The 19,636-nt window shown below is 42.5% G+C and overlaps 1 protein-coding gene across 3 annotated transcripts in view; it reads right to left on the reverse strand.

The window, feature by feature from the left end:
* Positions 1–834: 834 nt before the first annotated feature.
* ZBTB37 (zinc finger and BTB domain containing 37) overlaps positions 835–19,636 on the reverse strand; it is a 28,047-nt gene continuing 9,245 nt past the window's right edge. For all 3 annotated transcript variants that reach the window (XM_073563676.1, XM_073563674.1, XM_073563675.1), the window contains exon 4: positions 835–18,866. In XM_073563676.1, the coding sequence (XP_073419777.1) occupies positions 18,339–18,866 (528 nt within the window). In that variant the 3' untranslated portion in view covers positions 835–18,338. The remainder of the gene's footprint in view (positions 18,867–19,636) is intronic.

Below are 19,636 nucleotides of genomic sequence, written 5' to 3' on the forward strand. Positions count from 1 at the left end.
TGTATTAACAGAAGCATACAGTCTAGATCACGTGAAGTCATTATTGCCCTCTACTCCTCTTTGGTCAGACCTCATCTGGAATTCTGTGTCCAGTTTTGGGCACCACATTTTAAAAAAGACATCAACAAACTAGAGCAAGTTCAGAGAAGAGCGACCAGAATGGTGACAGGTCTGCAAACCATGTCTTATGAGGAAAGGTTACAGGATTTGGGAATGTTTAGCTTGCAAAAGAGAAGACTGAGAGGAGACTTAATAGCTGTCTACAAATATATCAAGGGCTGTCACATTGTAGAAGGATCATCTTTATTCTTATTTGCACAAGGAAAGATTAGAAGCAATGGGAGGAGACACATTAGATATTGGAAAAAAACTTTTTGACAGTTAGATCAATGAGAGCAACAGGCTGCCACGAGAAGTGGTGAGTTCTCCTTCAATGGAAGTCTTCATACAGAAGCTGGACAGACATCTGTCTGGGATGATTTAGTGAATCCTGCTTTGAACAGGGGCTTGGACCAGATGACCCTGGAGGTCCCTTCCAACTCTACCATTCTATGACTAAGTTTCTCATGCCTCATAGTCCAACCCCACCTCTACCACTGATTAGCAGCAGTCAATATACAGTGTACACAAAGTGGCCAATCAGTGGTGTGGGTGGGGTTATACAGGGCTCAGCATTCTGAGCTCTGCAGCAGAGAAAACGGTGAAGGCCCTGCATTAGGAATAAAAGTATAATTTTTGTCTGGAGTATTCATTTTAGGTCCATGCATCAGTACTGGGAGAGAGAAGCCTTAGCAGTGTAATACTAAAAAAAAAAATCAAACATGACAGCAGAGATTGCACTCACATATATCTTTTATTCATTTTTTTTTGTGCCAATTTAAACCCCTTGTGAGACGCCTGGATACAAAGATCCAAATTAAATGATAGGGGCAACGAAAATACGGTCCCCATCCATTCTAAATGGAAGTTCAAATGACATCTTCACCTCTGACAAGCTCGGCATCCTAATGTGTGGAGTTATTTTATTTTTATTTTATTTTTTTTTTACAAGAAAAGCATACATTTTCACAGTCGTAGAAGAGTTAAAGAGTCCAATAAAAACCGTGTTCATTATAAATAAGTGATAAATGGATGTCCTGGTTCTTACAAAATGTACTCTGTACTCAAACACAAAAGCATCGGTCAGGCAAATAAAAATAAAAACAGGATTTAACTTGAGTAGTCGTATGCGGCAATAATAGGAAGTCCTGAATAAATTATTCTCATTTCTCATACTTAGCATGCAAATGTCAATATAAAGAATAAAGATTATTCACTATGATGAGACAGTACCAGTTATATATTTAAAAAAAAAACAAAAAAAAAAAACGGGAAAAAATGTAGTACAGCTAAAAGTAAAAAAAAATAAAATAAAAAATAAATAGAACTCAGCTTTATCATAATAGTTATGCTGTGGAGAAAGGAAGAACATTTGTAAGGCAGCTGACCTGCAAGTGAGACAGAAGAATGATTGTATTCAATGCATGAGTGAACTCCAGGTTACTGTAGTAAATATGCAAATAAGTGGACCATCCCCTTTTCTAATCCCGCCCACGAGGTTCTCCTGCTTTATGTCATATGCACCAGGAAAAATTTTGGGCATAACTTCCGGCAAAACCAAGCTTGGAGATCATCCTCTTACCTACCGGCATCTCTTCTGGACTATGTCATGCCTGGCCTGCTAATCAGAAGAGGGTCTGAGGATACCGACAGGTAGGGGAATTTATTCACGCATTTCTCAAAGGAATATCAGAGGAAGAATTCTAAATAAAGCTAATTTATGGGGAATTTACTAAAATGGACAATACCATAGGCTTTTGGTAATCACCAGAAAACCTTCCGTGTGATGTTGACCATTGCCCTTCAGTATGCTTGGTGACCGTGCGCAAGTTGAATGATGGCCACCATGATTAGGGTCCATTGCTATACGGTGCCGGCATATTATTTTACTTACTGGTTTATTTTTTCCACCATTATAATATAAGCTGTAAGTTGCGTAACTTCTTGACTTCTCAAATATCTTACAAGCTTCGCTTTTGACATCCGAAATCGATCAATGAGCGACATTACAGAGGATTGAGGCAAACATCACATAGATGGCCACAAATATTAGAATAATATCAGCCACTCGCATCAAATGATGGCTACGTAAGCGTCTCCCCAAAAAGTACTGACTTTTTGGATACAGTTGTTCATCATTGCCTCATGTGGGGGAAAAAAAAAAAAGCCAATCTCCTTTTTTTTTTTCTCCAACATCAGTTGGACAAAGTTTAGCAAAAACTTCAATCTGGACAGTTGTCTATGGAGAGTTACAGAAATGTGACATATGGGGTTAAACCGGCATGAAAAGTTCAGTAAGGATATGTACTACGTGGCCAGTGATATCGACCCAACTGAGGATGCTCGTCCTGTGAATATTACATTATTTTTTTTCTTAAATGCACCAGAAATGGTTCACTATGAAAACCAGATTTGCTGCACTTACTAAAGCAAAAAAAGCTGATGTATCAGTATAAAAGCAGCGAGTCTATATTGCAGGTTCAGTCCCTCCGTCACGCCGAATTTCCTTAAATCTAGTCCATGCAGACCCTACACTGATTGATCATCATGTACACTCACTGGCCACTTTATTAGGTACACCTGTCCAACTGTGTGTTAAGACTTAATTTCTAATCTGCCAATCACATGGCGGCAACTCAGTGCATTTAGGCATGTAGACATGGTCAAGACAATCTCCTGCAGTTCAAACCGAGCATCAGTATGGGGAAGAAAGGTGATTTGAGTGCCTTTGAACGTGGCATGATTGTTGGTGCCAGAAGGGCTGGTCTGAGAATTTCAGAAACTGCTGATCTACTGGGATTTTCACGCACAACCATCTCTAGGGTTTACAGAGAATGGTCCGAAAAAGAAAAAAAATCCAGTGAGCGGCAGTTCTGTGGCCAGAAATGCCTTGTTGATGCCAGAGGTCAGAGGGGAATGGGCAGACTGGTTCGAGCTGATAGAAAGGCAACAGTGACTCAAATTGCCACCCGTTACAACCAAGGTAGGCAGAAGAGCATCTCTGAACGCACAGTGCGTCGAACTTTGAGGCAGATGGGCTACAGCAGCAGAAGACCACACTGGGTACCACTCCTCTCAGCTAAGAACAGGAAACTGAGGCTACAATTTGCACAAGCTCATCGAAATTGGACAGTAGAAGATTGGAAAAACGTTGCCTGGTCTGATGAGTCTCGATTTCTGCTGCGACATTCGGATGGTAGGGTCAGAATTTGGCGTAAACAACATGAAAGCATGGATCCATCCTGCCTTGTGTCAACGGTTCAGGCTGGTGGTGGTGGTGTCATGGTGTGGGGAATTTTTTCTTGGCACTCTTTGGGCCCCTTGGTACCAATTGAGCATCGTTGCAACGCCACAGCCTACCTGAGTATTGTTGCTGACCATGTCCATCCCTTTATGACCACAATGTACCCAACATCTGATGGCTACTTTCAGCAGGATAATGCACCATGTCATAAAGCTCGAATCATCTCAGATTGGTTTCTTGAACATGACAATGAGTTCACTGTACTCAAATGGCCTCCTCAGTCACCAGATCTCAATCCAATAGAGCATCTTTGGGATGTGGTGGAACGGGAGATTCGCATCAGGGATGTGCAGCCGACAAATCTGCGCCAACTGTGTGATGCCATCATGTCAATATGGTCCAAAATCTCTAAGGAATGCTTCCAGCACCTTGTTGAATCTCTGCCACGAAGAATTGAGGCAGTTCTGAACGCAAAAGGGGGTCCAACCCCTTACTAGCATGGTGTACCTAATAAAGTGGCCAGTGAGTGTATATGGTGATCGCCCGCACATGGCCCGTAGGCTTTGTCTGATATTGCAGCTCACTCTCTTTAAAATGAATAAGGCTCGTCTGAATGAGCGCTAAGATTCGGCTGCAGGACCACATGGTCATAGATGGCGCTGTTTTCTGGAAAAAAAAAATATAAAAAAAGGATTTTTTTCCCCTAATCTCAAATTCCCACCATCACATAAATGCCCCTCAGATTGTGTTCACACGTTGCTTTTTTGCATTTTTGTTTTCCTGCTCCCAAAAAAACAGAGTGTTGGCAGGAAAAAAATCTGATTAAAATAAGCGTGTGTTTTTTTCCACATTCGGTAGGATGGTTGAAAATTGCTGAAAAAAAAGCTAAAAGAATTGACGTACGGCATATAAAAAAAAAAAAAAAATGGCCTGGAGCTCAAAAAACGCCCCCCTCAAAAAAAATAAAAAAAAAAAAAAAAAAATATAACAAATATGTGCGTTAGATTTTTGATATCTCACTTTGTGGATATGGTAAAAACGCAGCCTTTTTACGGCAAGAGAAAAAACAACGCTACTAAAACATGAAGTGTGAACAAAGCCCTACCTGGAGTATGATCACTTCATACAGAAAATAATTGAGCTCAGTGCCTTCTGACCTCCAAGCTCTTTCCTCCTGCTAAGACCATAAAACTCAGTGATCAGAAAGTGGGAGGTAAAACAGGAACCGGATCCAGTGTATTCTGGCAGAAAGAGCGGAGTTCTTTTCCACTCCAGTGTTGAAATGTATCTGGATTACTAAATGTCACAGTGGCTAAATTCACAGATGAGAAGTGCTACAAGTTTTGCAAATGAACTATGATACATCAAAAAAATAAAATCCAACCTTGCCTTCAGGCTAACTTAAAAAATACACTCTTATAGTCCTCAACCAGAAATAACCTGAAATAACCTATGAGCGAGAGCCGGCCCCTGAGGATCGGGTATAAGCTAATCTGATTGTAACAGGCAAACGCATTGCCTTCTGTTTAGTGTCACACGCAATCCAGTAAAACTGTTCAAAAGTGAGGGCTGTAAACTTACTGTACATGGAGCACAAATCAATGAACTGGTTATATACATCTTCGTACAGAATTATTGTTTATTTGCTTCTTAAATGTAAAGTTATGCAACTTTCTAAATGATCTTCATTAAACACTTTCTGCCAATTTGCTGCTGCTGCACAGTGTCTGTAAGTTATTTATTTAGCAGGGTGATCTGCAAAAAAAAAAAAAATACAGATCGCTCCTGGTTCTGACTGCTCTCCCCTTTCGCAGTGTTAGAAGTACAAGGATGGAGGGGTTTGTACAAACATCTGCAGTGGAGAGAGGAAAAAAGTATCTAAAGTTTTATGGAGTGCAGAGAAAGCTAAAGACAAGGAGCAAAACAGATGGGACAAATAAGAGGATAGAAGCTGTGCCGATACTGCGTGAAGACAGCAGCAACCTGGATACACACAGACCTCACATCCAGCCTGTATTACTGTGAGACACACTCCCACCCAGCCTGTATTACTGTGAGACACACTCCCACGCAACAAATCTCTGGAAGCCTGGATCATGCTACAAACTACAGATCAGGTGGTCTGAAAATGAGTGAAGAAATGAAGATTGCAGACTGAATCTTAGTGCAGTTTTACAAAAAGGTAACCACTCATATACGGTATGTATAAAAAATCATTCTATGTCAAAAGTAACCACAACCTTTCAAGGAATATCCGTACATATTTTTTTGTCCACATAAGCCTACAGTTAAAGCAGCCGAAGGGCTAAGGTCGCTTACATAAGTCTCCACTCAAGTCTTGAAGTTTTTCCCCAAAATGGCATCTTTGCTTACGCTACTGACTCAGTCGCAGCGTGCACCAGGGTCTTCCCCCAACGCTAGGCAAGTATCAACTTGCTTACTATATATGTTCAGTTCTTATTAGTACTGTTTTTTTTTTTATTTTTCTGAAGCCCAAGAAAGGGCACAGACCCCAGAAGAGAAAGTGAAATGCTTTAGGCTGTGTGCCCACGTAGCGTTTAAGCGTTTCCGCGGTGTTTTTAAATGCGTGATTCTGCCGCGGAAACGCTTAAGAAAAGCATTCCATTCAATCAAAATTGAAAACGCACATGTTGTGCCAATGGTGCGTTTTTTTCCGCTGCGGAATCGCTTAGCGGTAAAAAAACGCAGCATGTTCAGTAATTTGTATGGGCGAAAACGCATGCTAAAACGCTTGACAAACGCTTAAAAAAGCGCGTCAAAAAACGCATGCGTTTTCCCGGGAGCAGGGTGTGCGATTCTGCTCAGGTATATTCTGCTTCAGAATCGCTACGTGGGCACATAGCCTAAAATGGGTTTTCCCTTGTTTCCTATCCTAGAATTCACTCTTAGTTTTGGTTATAAAGCGCATAAATTGAATTCTAGCAACTTCAGTGATCAATGTCCAAATATCAAGAAATGTGTTCAATGCTGTTTATTATCTTCATCTATTTGCAGGCTGCAAACTACATTCATTTTCATATGGAAGGGGGGGAGGGAGAGTAGGAGGAGATGTGAATTACTGCAGCCCTTTACTTCCTCCCTGCTGTTAAACAGTAGAACTGGTTTATCTTATTTAGACTGACTCTATATCTGTACAGGGCATTTCTAGCTTACAAAGTCCTGTTATTTCTGCAGTATTGAAACTAATAACGCAAGTAGTCTCTCTCTCTTTGCTCCGTGGGAGTGATGTGACCCCAGGAGGGTTGGAGAGGGGGAGTGTGACAAGTGCAATGTGGGCTAAGCAGTTTTGTAGAATTAGGGTGTGTGCACACGCTGCGGATTCTGCTTTGGATTTTTCCGCGCGGATTTTGCAAAATCCGCATGTCAAAGGACCTGCGGTTTATCTGCGGATTAGCCTGCAGTTTGATACCTGTACAATGGAGGTGTAAAACCGCTGCGGATTCTGCACAAAGAAGTGACATGCTGCGGTTCTGAAATCGCAGCAAATCTGCGTGGAAAAATCCGCACCGTGTGCACTGTGGTTTTTGTTTTCCATTGAAAATAATGGTACTGTACACCGCAGCAAAAACTGCTGCGGATCGACAGCAGAATCCGCAGCGTGTGCACACAGCATCAGTGATCAGTGACTGGGCTGCAATTCTGCAATATCCATAACATGGCAGACTTTAAGTATAGCTCTGCAGCACAAACAACTGAGCTTTGTAAAGAACGGTAAAGTGACCGTCGCCATTCATACTCACATACCATTAGTATTTTAATTAATATGTAAATGAGTTGTTAAGTGCTTAAGGAGCTACTGCTCCATAAAGGTTTTTTTCCCTGCCCAGCACTAGCCTTTTTAGCTTGACTGATATCTCACTGTCTGCTGGGCAAAGAAATCAGCACATAAAGCCTCATTTGCATATGACTTAAAACGCTACTTACTCAGGAATGCAGCAACAGATAGAGGATATAAAAGTGCCCTTAGATTTAGCCCATATATACAGTCTGTTGGGATTATTTTACTGACAGATTCCCTTTAAAGGAAATACATCATCAGGTGTTTGCTATGTAATCTAACAGCAACATGAAGCAGGGACAAGGGACCCTGATTCCAGTGACGTATCACTTAGTTTACTGGGTGAAGCAGTATTGTTAGAATCACAGTTTTCTCTGCTGCAGATCTAAGAATGCTGAACTGTGTATAATTCCACCTACACCACTGATTGGCTGCTTTCTGGGTACACTGTATATCGACAAAATGCTGCCAATCGGTGGCGTGGTTGGACTAAGAGGCACCAGACACCTAGTCCTCTACTGATAATCTCCTGCTGATAAAACACTAATTTTATTGAAACAAAATCACAGTCTACTACGTAATACATTGCTGAAATCAGGCTCGCTGCCCCTACATCATACTGCTCACAGATTACATAGAAACAAAAAAACTTGCTGACAGATTCCCTTTACGACTGCAGTATTTATACAATACTATAAAAAGGGGATTTCTGATTATTATGTAAATAAATGCAACTTTTGGTTTTCTAGACCTATGCTGGCGGTGAGTGAATAGAAAGATTCATCGCTTACATTTAAAGATTTCCCATCTCATAGGATAGGATAAGCCATCACTTTATGCTCGGTAAGGGGGTCTCAGCGGAAGGACCGTCATCATTCATAAAGTCATGAGAATGAATAGGATGCAGAGCCAGATAAACAGTGCTGTGATCTGGGATTCTTTTTCGGGCAGTTTTTCTTTTCTTGCAGCATTTTTTTCAAGACTTATAATATAAGTTGTTGTTTTTTCCTATAGCATTTTTGCAGCCTTTTTGATTGGACGTGTTTAGTTTTGGAGCAAATTCCATCAGGATCTATGTCTCAGAAATGACGTGCACTTTTTTTTTTTTCTCACCCAGGTGTTTTTGAAAAACTCTCTAATGTTCATATGAGGAGGTTTTTGAGTGTTTTCTTAAAGTGGATTTCCTATGGAAATGAATCAGAAGAGTTTTCTACATGATTTTGAGGCGGTTTCGAGGAGCATTTTGGGGGCAGATCTGCTCCAAAAACGCCTAAAGAAACCCTCCTCTGTGCGAACAAAGCCTAAGAATCAATGGAGATCGCAGAGATATATCGAAATAGATCACTTTATAACTTCATCCACTAAATGTCTCATAAGAGCTAAAAAAAGGATCCTAGATCCAGACTTAACTCTTGACGGCTGGGCTATATGGAAGAGATTTTTGGGGAAAGCTTTTTAGGTAGGTGCGATGGCTTCCTCAGTGTTGTGACAGCAGCATTAATACACAGGGGTCTGTTACAGTATCTGGGTTCACATTCTATGCACCAGAATACGCACAGCCGTCATATCGGACGCAGGAAGACAATACAAGTACCTGTTTTTACCATGCATTCTGCATTTCAGGTTAAGCACCCATCCTTACAGACAGGTCAGGATTTTTAGGCTATGTACACACATTAAGTAACTGGATGCATACATTTCTGCATCTTTTGGTAGGAAAAATGCAGGTGCAAAAAAGCGCATTTCTGGTGCATTTTTGCCTGATTTGAGTTGAGTCAATGGTAAAAAAAACCAAAAAAACCCAAATGCTGGGCAAAAACGCACGGAGAATTGATATTCTGCAGATTTCTCATTAACTTTGTAGGAATGAGGATTTCTTCAGGTTTTGCTAGCAAATGTGCATGGCAGAAATGCACCAAATCTGCAATGTGTGCAGAAGCCCTTAATGAGGTGGGGGGGGCAAAGTGCTTAGACCCCCTAATAATCTCTGAACCGAATATAGAACAGTTCAGCTAAGCTCTTCTGCCCCTTGTTTTGTGATCATGTGTGTAAATCAGCCCCCGGACCTCCAGAAATCAAAACTTCTGATATTAACGGGAATCTGTCTGTAGGATCATCCCTCCTAATCTGTCTATATGGGCATGTAGGTCATAGAAAGTTGAATAAAATGATACCTTGATTTCTGCTATTTGATGTCTTCTTCCAGAGAAATCCACATTTTTTTAATAAGCAAATGAGCTGTTAAGATCTATCTGCCGGACATAGATCTCCCTGATAATCTGCCTCCAGAGCTTATTATAAATGAAAGGGGGAGTTACCAATAAGACATGTAATAACGGACAGTCTTCTCTCCTGATCTCACTGCAAAGCTGTGTGTGATAACAACGAAAACAGTACAGTAGAGATGAGCTTTGTCTCATTACAAACACATCTGCAGCTCTCTTCTCCCAGTACTGTCAACTCAGCCACCAAACTGTGCCTGATTACAACTGATGTTTCTTTAGCTTCCATCTTCTGGCATTTTGCATGAATGTAAGTGATTAGACAGCAGTGTGAGAGGAATACTGCAGACGTGTTTGTAATGAGAAAAGGTTCAGCTCTGATGTACTGTGTTAGTTATATTCACACACAGCTCTGCAGTGAGATCAGACTGTCAGTCATTACATGTCTCACACTGCTAACGCCACCTTTGATTTAAAATAAGCTCTGAAGGCAGATTCTGATGGAGATCTATGTCCGGCCCATAGATCTTAACGGCTCATTTACATATAAGAAAAAAGATGATTTATGTGGATTAAGACGGATCGCAGATACCAAAAGGTGTCAATTTAGTCAACTTTCTATGATGGGCATGTCCATATAGATGGCTTAGGAGGGTGGATACTACTGACAGATTACCTTTTTAAAGTAACTGCACCTGTAAACCACTTGCGACATTATATACAATTAATTTCCACTAATAACTGACCAGGAATCCTGTTGAGCCTCATCCTTCACATGCAAGAAATAAATCTGAAGTATCATAAAAAAATAGAATTATATACTGACCAGAAATAAACAATGATGCCAGAAACTACAGTAAAGTCCCCAAGAAGAAACCCCTTTTACAGCGGAAACTTTTGATAAGATTATGGGACTCAGAAAGGTGTAGACTCAGTTACTTAATAAGGTTAGAGAATATATATATATCAGAGTTGAGCAAAAAGACTCGCTCTCCCGTGGTTTGGCGTCCACTCTGATACTTCAATCTTTTTGCTGAACTCTAATGTAATATATATAAGTAGGGTGTATATGGGATGGAGGGTAGATCTGTTTCATTCTTTCCCTTTATTAAAATACAAGGCGGTCATTGCCAGGAATATGGTCTGCTGACATCTGTCCATCCTTGGACCTCCTGAGTGGTGAACACAAACCTTCTGCTTTCCATAGGAAAAGTAAATTACGATTCTTTTTGCATGGCGAGTGTTCATGATTACTGGAAGTGTTCGGTATCTCGCCCTTAGGTCGGTTTCGCACAACCGTGTTTCGCAATGCACAGACTGGCTGGGGGGTCCCCTCACCAGAAAAGGGCAGCCTTAAATGGATGGGTGAAATTCGTCTTACAGGTCTAATTCCACTGGTGGACATAGACAGAAGAGGGCCCCTTAGCAAGAACAAGATATGGGCCCTCTGCAGTCCAATAGCTCGTTATGATGCACAATTCCACCAGCTTTGAAGGTGGTAGTGGGACCCGGGACCCCCCATACATCCTGAGTGCACAGGTTACACCAAAGGTATTGTCCACCCTCGTCTAATTCTCTCGGGTCATATATTTGAGCAGTATATGGCCGGCATTAGTCAACGACTCCCAAAGATACACCGAGGACACAATGACATCTGCATGTCTCTGACCATATCTGTCCCCATTCCATTCAGTGCCAGTTAAGAATTAAGGTTTAAAGGGGAAGGGGCTTCTACCAATAACCCTCTCTGGTGGCTTTTTGGTGATCCTCTTCAACGGAAAAGAAGAGGAGAGGTGACCATGCCTGATTCTAGCTTAGCCGCTGCCTTGTGGAAATCTACATGGGGCTGTGATAGAGGGTCCAAGTGGGAACGGGGGCCACCACCAACTTCAATCTGCTCATTAACAATAGGATTTCCATTTTACTGTAGGGATCGTATCAAATTCCCAAAATATTGCAAGACTCGAAGGGGAAGGTGGTGGGGGAGATAAAAAGATAATAAGGTAATAATAATTGTAACTTAATCCATGTCCATGTGTCTAATGCTGTATGCACCCCTTACTACCCAAATTATTTTTGAAGGGGTTAAGTGCCATTTTCAGTGCCTTCCTTGTGCAATTTTGCCTTTCAATCAGTAACAGATTCCTTGTACATACACTGAAATGTGGTAGGACTAGCACCCCAGATCCATCTCCCAAAAACGCCCGGTTATTCTTGCAGATAAATCATTACATGACCAAACTGCTGTTGCACATAAGGAGTAAGGCTATTTTCCATTTAAAGTGCTTTTTTTTTTTACAAATTAATACATTTTTTTTTGCATCATTACAATAATTTAGCAAAATTAGAATTAGGACATTTTATTTTTATTTTTTCTTTAATTGGATCGGGGTTTACGTTTCCTGGTTAGATGACAATTCTGGGAAAAAAAAAAACATTTCTAAGCCCAGAAAAGAGATCCCTCTACTTGGTTTCCCAGACCCAGCAATGTAACATGCAACCAGAAGAGAAGCCCAATATCATATTCTACCTAGAAGCGTAAAACTGAAAAATATCCATCCATGCAAACCTCTATCTTCTCATTGCACAATGCCAAAATCTAGGACCAAGAGGAATGTGGTAAATAAAGGAGTCAAAACCCTGAGTTTCCTTTAGACCAGGGTCTTATTTTTTTGGGGATACTACTACTTCATATACACTCAAGATAAAGCCATAGCGTCCGCCTTTTTACTTCGTCGTAGCTTCAAACAAAAGACAGACATAAAAAGGAAATAAAGCAATTCACCTCTAAGGATGAAAAGGACAGCAGAGAAAAAGCCATCGCTCGAGGGTGAGCTACTCCTAGATGAACCCAATACTTTGGAGAGAACCCACTGCAGACGTGCCCTATATGACAGAGGCCGCCATTCATACGGCGTAAGTCACCCTATACCACAGTGTAATCAGTGACATCACTAATTCACAGAGAGAGGTCACCTCTCCTGAAGGAATAGTACATATTAGGGGGGCTGTCTCTTAAGGGTCTCTTGAGGATAAGCAGATTACAGTGTGTCATGCTGCAGATGCAATCAGGGATGGAATCTGGAAAAGTTCAATTCACATGCGGCATCACCATAATTACTATTAAAGGGGTTGTTTCATTTGCTAATTGCATATAAATTTAAAAAGTGCATACAGGAACAAGCAACTTTGAGATTTATTTCTTACTGAAAATCCTCTCCGTTCTCGAGACTGGAGGGGATTTCTAATTCTGTTGTTTACTGCATGTTGCCTAAGTTACTGGCCACTGCTGATGATTATTTTAGGTGCAGGCTTTTTTTCTTTTTTAATATAGAGCTTGTAAGCACTGCTCTGATGCTGGATCTGGCCATCTTTGGTGCCCTTTTGCTCCTTCCATGTCCCTCTAAGTTCCTTCCATGTCCCTCTGTGCACCTTTCATGTCTCTGCGCTCCTTCCATGTCCCCCTGCGCTCCTTCCATGTCCCCCTGCGCTCCTTCCATGTCCCCCTGCGCTCCTTCCATGTTCCTCCGTGCACCTTTCATGTCTCTGCGCTCCTTCCATGTCCCCCTGCGCTCCTTCCATGTCCCCCTGCGCTCCTTCCATGTCCCCCTGCGCTCCTTCCATGTCCCCCTGCGCTCCTTCCATGTCCCCCTGCGCTCCTTCCATGTTCCTCCGTGCACCTTTCATGTCTCTGCGCTCCTTCCATGTCTGCCTGCGTTCCTTCCATGTCCGCCTGCGTTCCTTCCATGTCCGCCTGCGCTCCTTCCATGTCCGCCTGCGCTCCTTCCATGTCCGCCTGCGCTCCTTCCATGTCCGCCTGCGCTCCTTCCATGTCCGCCTGCGCTCCTTCCATGTTGCCTATGCTTGGGGCATAGGAAAGCACAAAGTTCGGAACAGTGGCACAACAATGCACAATGCCGCTGGTCTGAATTATGAAACCTCAAGAGAGCATTCTGCCCCTGACAAGCAGGAAACTGGAAGGCAGAATATCGATGCTCTCCTCAACAAAGAACATAAAACAACCCCTTTAAGAGGCTGAATGTGAAATACATGAAGATGTTGGGTCCTCCAGATCTAATAAATGCTATTAGTAGCTGCTCTGGCTAAAGGCCATAAATGCAAGACTTGCTTTTTAAAGTCTCAGTTTAAAAGGATCCTACTTTGGAGGATAAGTTAAAGAGGTTCTCCAGGACTTTACCAACTCAAAGGATAATAATATTGATTGATATTCATCGATTATCATCAAAGGATATCAGTCACTTTGGGTCCAACTGATCAGCTGTCAGATACACACAGTGTTCAGAGAAGGAACATTACAGCGCCCACCGTGTGCAGTGGCCACTCCTGGGTACTGCATCTCTGCTCTAATTCCCTTAAACAAAAGCTGACCTGCAGCAACCAAGGCTGGCCACTACCCAGCGTACAAAATTGTGTTTCCAGCCACCTTAAAATGTAGAAAATTGGGAGTACCAGAAGGATGGGTCACTAATAGTCCTGAACAGCCTCTTGAAAACTATTAATCTGCATTTTCAAAGTTGGTAAAACGCCCTTAAAGGATTATTTTGCATTTTCATGACGAGATATTGTTGGATAGGGCTTCTAAAAACAAGCAAGTTTTCAATTTAATGCTTATTAAAACGTAATGTCGCTCTTGAGATATTAACACTTTTGTTTACTGCTTGTTGAATAGGAGACCGACCACCGATGTGATCTAGCTTGCAAGCACTGCGCTAAAGCTGGCTGGGTTTAGGCGGTAATGGCATGCTTCAGGGATCCTGGTCAGCTTCAGAAATGAGCTTGTAAGCACTGCTCAGGTTGAGGTGGCCGGTCTCCAAGGCAACAAACTGTAAACAAAAGAAAAAATGTTAATAGCTCAAAAATGGATTCAAATTTCAATAAACAGTAAATTGCAAAATAGCTTGTATTTATAAAGTATGATTCGACAATAGCCTTTAGTGAACATGGGAATAACCCATTAGGCAGCAATATTCCTTGAAATAAAGTCTAACTGCACTTTCAGAAAACTCTTCGTATGTCATAAAGACACGTCCAAAGTTATGAGTGATGAGGGTCCAGTTGCTGCAACCCCCTCAATAGCTAAAATAAAAGAGCTGAAGATGGATCTAATATAATTTCTACGTAGCCCAGAGTCTCAGGAAGACATGTCAAAAGTTTTGTGAAAGTGCGATTTTACTTTAAGACTTTTAAAGGGGGTGATCCTGTTTGGAAAACCTTTTCTCTAAGGCCGGGATCACACATGCGAGAAACATGGCTGAGTCTCGCATGTTAATACCCGGCACTGCCGCCGACACTCGGGAGCGGACCGTGCGGCTGCATAGCAATATATGGAGCTGACAGCTCCGCTCCCGAGTGGCGGCGGCAGTGCCGGGTATTAACATGCGAGACTCGGCCGTGTTTCTCGCATGTGTGAACCCGGCCTGAGAGTCATGCTGATAAAATTAATGATGAATTGAAATAGTTTTCCATTCCTGCGGTTCTCCAGAGCCAGGAGCCAAGCTGGACATGGCTGATAACTGCAGTTAATAGAGCGCAGTCAGGAGACTGCTCTAACAGGTTTGGTTCTAGCCATTCACGTTCCATCATTGGACGTTTCTGAAAATTTCAAAAAAAAAAAAAATTCTGTACGGATAAAAGTAAAAAGCGCATGGTCATTGTTTTATAAAACGAAAATTAAATACAAATGTAACTTATAACGGTACAAAACAAATGATACTCGGTAATATAAACTGTGTGTTGTAGGTAACAAAAAAAAAAAAAAGAATAAATAAATATCTGAAATACTGTCGCCATCTTCGTACGTGCCGCGAGGCTGTCGACTGACCAAATCCACACGCCCGCGGCACATGAGGAGCGCAATGAAGATGTGCACTGAAAAAAAAAATGGCTGTGTTAAAGCATAATCACTCATTAGGGTCGATGGCGCGCACCTCCCTTGTTCACGAAAATGATAAAATAAAAAAAGTGCGAATGGAACATTTATAAATAAGCATCCGAAAAAAAAAGGAGGGGGTCTTTCCGACAAAAACATTGTTCTGTCTTGCCGAGTTGCTGGGAAAGCCTCCACTTTACATCTAAGGCCGGGGTCAGACTTGCGAGAAACTCGGATGAGTCTCGCTTGTCAATACCCAAGCAATGCCGCCGGCATTCAGGAGCGGAGCATGCGGCTGCATGTATTTCTATGCAGCTGAATACTCCGATCCGAACCGCCGGCGGCAGTGTGGGGTATTGACAAGCGAGACTCGTCCGAGTTTCTCGCAAGTCTGACCCCGGCCTAAAAGTAGCTTACTTGCACCCATGAAGCAGGCAGCTGGTAAGGCAATGGATACCAAGGAAAAAGGAAGGCATCGCTGATTTTATTTTTTAGCAACCCAGTGGTAGGGCTGGATTTATCGTAGGGTATAGATGACACAGGACAAGAGAAGGAGACATCTCGTTCAATAACCAAAGTTGAAGAGGAGAGCAATGTACAATTATCGCAACAAGGCAAAATTATATGTATTATTTAAGTGATTGTTCGTGAACGTTCACTTTTAAATTGATTTCCTTAAGTGGGTTCTCCCATCAAAGACATTTAAAGGGGTTGTCCAGGCTTGGGACTCACTGCATGACTGCAAACTTGTGAATCCTAATGGTGAGCACAGTTTGCACTGTCAGGGTTCTCCAATGCCGATTTGCATTTTCAGTCACATCCCCACTAGACTTACCCGGCCTCGCTGAGTTCACTTGCAATGAGTGAGGCCGCACAAGTCTAGTTTCCATGTAACCGCATGCATGCAAACTGCATACGTGCACTCGCGTATTGTGAGGATTCACAAGTCTGCAGTCATATAGAGTGACTGCAGAATTGAACTACAAGCCGTGACAACCCCTTTAAATGATCACGAGAATGCGGGTCCTGATCTCCAATTATGCCTCACCCTGGGCAAGAGTAAATTAAACAGCATGGTCATACATGAATTCTGCCGCTGTATTCAGCGTTTTTAGTACTGACCATCTCTGTTCCATAGACATATGTGACCATGAGAGGGGGATCAGGACCCCGTTCTTGTGATTGATGGGAGTCCAAAGGATCAAACATGATCACTGTGGATAGGTTGGTAAAACTACTTTAAAAAGGGAATCTATCACCAGATTTTTCTATGCAATATGACAGCAGCATGACGTAGGGGCAGAGACCATGATTCCAGCAATGGATCACTTGTTTACTGGATGCAACAGTCACAGTTTTCTCTACTGCAGATCTATAAATGCTCAAGCCCTATATAAATCCTCCCACATCACTGATTGGCTGCTTTCTGTGTATATTGTATATTGACAGAAAGCTTCCAATCAGTGGTGGGGATGGATTCGGACCAGGAAGCATGAAACACCTAGTCCTGAAGTGATAATCTCCTGCTGATAAAACACTGATTTTATTGAAGCAGGAGAACACAGCGCAGTAAGTGACACATCGTTGGAATCAGGGTCTCTGCGCCTATATCATTTCAAATTGAATACCAAAATCTTGGTGATAGATTCCCTTTAAAAGGGTTGTCAAATCTTCATTCAGGAGCGCACACCGGTCCACTGCCTCCAATCTTCCCAGTGCTCTCCTGAAGATGACTGACAGTTCAGACTAGTAGCATGGACTGAACGGTGCACTCTTCCCATGCCGCAAGAAGCGCAGAGGATTGAAGCGCACTGAATCCACCCAGCTTCATTGGTGCATATAGCAAACAGCTTGCAAGCGTGTGCCCTATGCCTAGGAAACCTGTCACCGCTAACAGAGATGTTCAGTAACCTATACAATGAGCAGTAAAGTAGAAAATTAAAAAATCTTCTATACTTGAGAACTGAGAACATTTCTAATGAGAGGTAAATTGCACAGTTGTTTGTTCTTACAAGAACTTTGAAATTTTACCCATTTGATAGTTGAGACAACCCCTCCCCTTAGTAGAGCTCTATTTTCAGAAAAACTGAAAAATTAACGAATCGCGCTGGTAAAAGATGGGCGTTTCCTTTAAAGCAACAAAGCAATGAGACTGATAACAATCAGTTTCCCCCCAAAAAAATTACTATCAGCAGAGGAACATTATTTCCCAACATACGGGACCATTTTGATACCATGGAAGCTGGAACTATTGGCACTAATGCTCATAACCTTCATTTTGGCATGATGACATGTGCGTCTATGGCATCCGTTCCTAGTAACATTCTGCTGCGCGGAAGGATTGGCAAAGCTTCATCCCATTAATTGGCAAGTTGTGGTGGATATTGGATGAGGGTGTTGGTAAGACCTAAATCCAGCCCTGCTCAGAGTGGTCTCCAATACACGGCTCCAGTATCTAAAAAGGGTTACTTATTGCATCGCTGCCTCCTAATCTGCCATTTATCAGCGTTACTTCACAATTCGCACTTCTCGTACATGCACAGGAAGAGTCTTTGACTCTGCTACAGAAGTATCTTTAAGCACCTTACTAATATTCCTAGGACAGCACCATCAAACTTCTTTTAAAGGTCAGACCAGACCGTCTGATTCAGAAGAAAGAAGAAACAAAAAAATGCAAAAAAAAATAATGCATCATTGATAGGGGCCATACCACCCCCCCGAAATGCTCCTGTACATGATTTCAAATAGTTATAGACTGTACTTGAAAAAAGCATATTCACCTTAAAAAAAAAAAAAATAGTCGCTCATTTCTTTAGCGGGTGAGATAGTTGGTTTTTGAGGTCTAAAAAGGAAAAGGAGCACAAAGGAAGCTAATACAATTTCTCTGAATTTGGCAAACTTCCCAAAACTTCTGCATTCAGCAAACAACCCCCCAGGAGCCGATCTCATGAGACCTCGACTGGGAAAGTGAGAGGAGCAGGAGGGAAGGATAAAACTGTTGTGAAGTTTTGCTGAGGTAAAAGGGAGGAAATTAGTCAACTTGTGTCCTCCTGTATATATAGATAATTTTTAAAAAACATTTTTTCAGTCTGGTCCGGTAGTGGACACAGAGCCGTGAGCCGTCTCACCGCCATATGCCAACTCAGCTGTTGCTGAAGGTGCCACTCCGCCAGTTTCCTCGTGAGGTGGAGACTCTTCTCCGGCCGGACCTCTAGAAGTAACAACTGTGGTGGTCTCGGGGGAAATGCTGTGAGGACCCTCAAGAGGAATACAGCCAGGATGGTTCTTCCGAAAGTGCTGATTGAGGATGGCCTGGAAGGGGAAGCTTTTCCCACATACGTGGCAGTGGAAGGGTTTGTTGCCTGTGTGCTTCCGTATGTGATACTCCAGCTGATCCTTGCGGGTGTACTTCTTACCACACATCCGACACACAAAAGGAGTAATACCCATGTGAAGCCTCATATGGCGGTCCAGACTGCCCTTCTGATTGAAAGATTTGGCGCAGTAAATACAGGTCAATCGTGGGTTGTAGCGAAACCACCGCTCAGATACTTCTTGCTCACGGAGATATTCTACGTAACCGCTCACTCCGATCACCCCGCCTTCATCTCCCTATATGAGAAGGGGAAGAGAAAGAAGGAAGAAAAGGACAGTAGAATCACTGTAACATAAAACGGCCGAGAACTTGAGCAAAAAGATTTGCAGGAACCTCTATTCTACTCTATGGGAGCTCAACCAGGGCATTGGGAACTTCCCCAGCCAGCACTCGAATGCTGGCACTACAGGAGACTCATGAGATTACTAGGCCCCCTGCTAAGGCACAATGAGCAGCGCAGGGGTCCAGTATGCACAAGAGGCTCACATGATAACAGCAATGCGAGTGCCGGTCAAGTAAATCTGCACTAGCAAACTCCCACAGAGTAACCAGCTTGGTGGACACCGGACGAAGCTCTGGCAAATCTTTTTGCTCAACTTCTCTCAAAACAGATAACTCTTTAACAACAGATATTGCAGCTCTGCAAGAAAAAAAGGATGTTTGCAGTGGAAAGAGGAACAAAGGCTTATTTATGATGGGTGGAGGTCTGAATTCTGGAACCCCCCCAGCGATCTTGAAAATGAAGGGATGCAACGCTAGGTGATGTGTCCACCTTACTGCTTTCCTGCACAGTAGTACTCTAGTCTTCCGGGGTTCACGTGAGTGGGGCTAACTGCAGTACCCCGTACAGGTTGGTGGTGTGCAGGGAAACGTAAAGGTGTTGTAGAAAATAAAAATAAAATCATACTTGCCTATTATCACTCCTCTAGATCCAGCGCAGGCCACTCTGTAGTCTGCGGCGACACTGGAATCAACGTCACCATTAAACCCGTCACAGGACCGCTGC

Source organism: Dendrobates tinctorius, unplaced genomic scaffold (genome assembly GCF_039654945.1).
Source record: "Dendrobates tinctorius isolate UK_male_01 unplaced genomic scaffold, ASM3965494v1 ptg000396l, whole genome shotgun sequence".
In the NCBI taxonomy this organism is placed as follows: domain Eukaryota; kingdom Metazoa; phylum Chordata; class Amphibia; order Anura; family Dendrobatidae; genus Dendrobates; species Dendrobates tinctorius.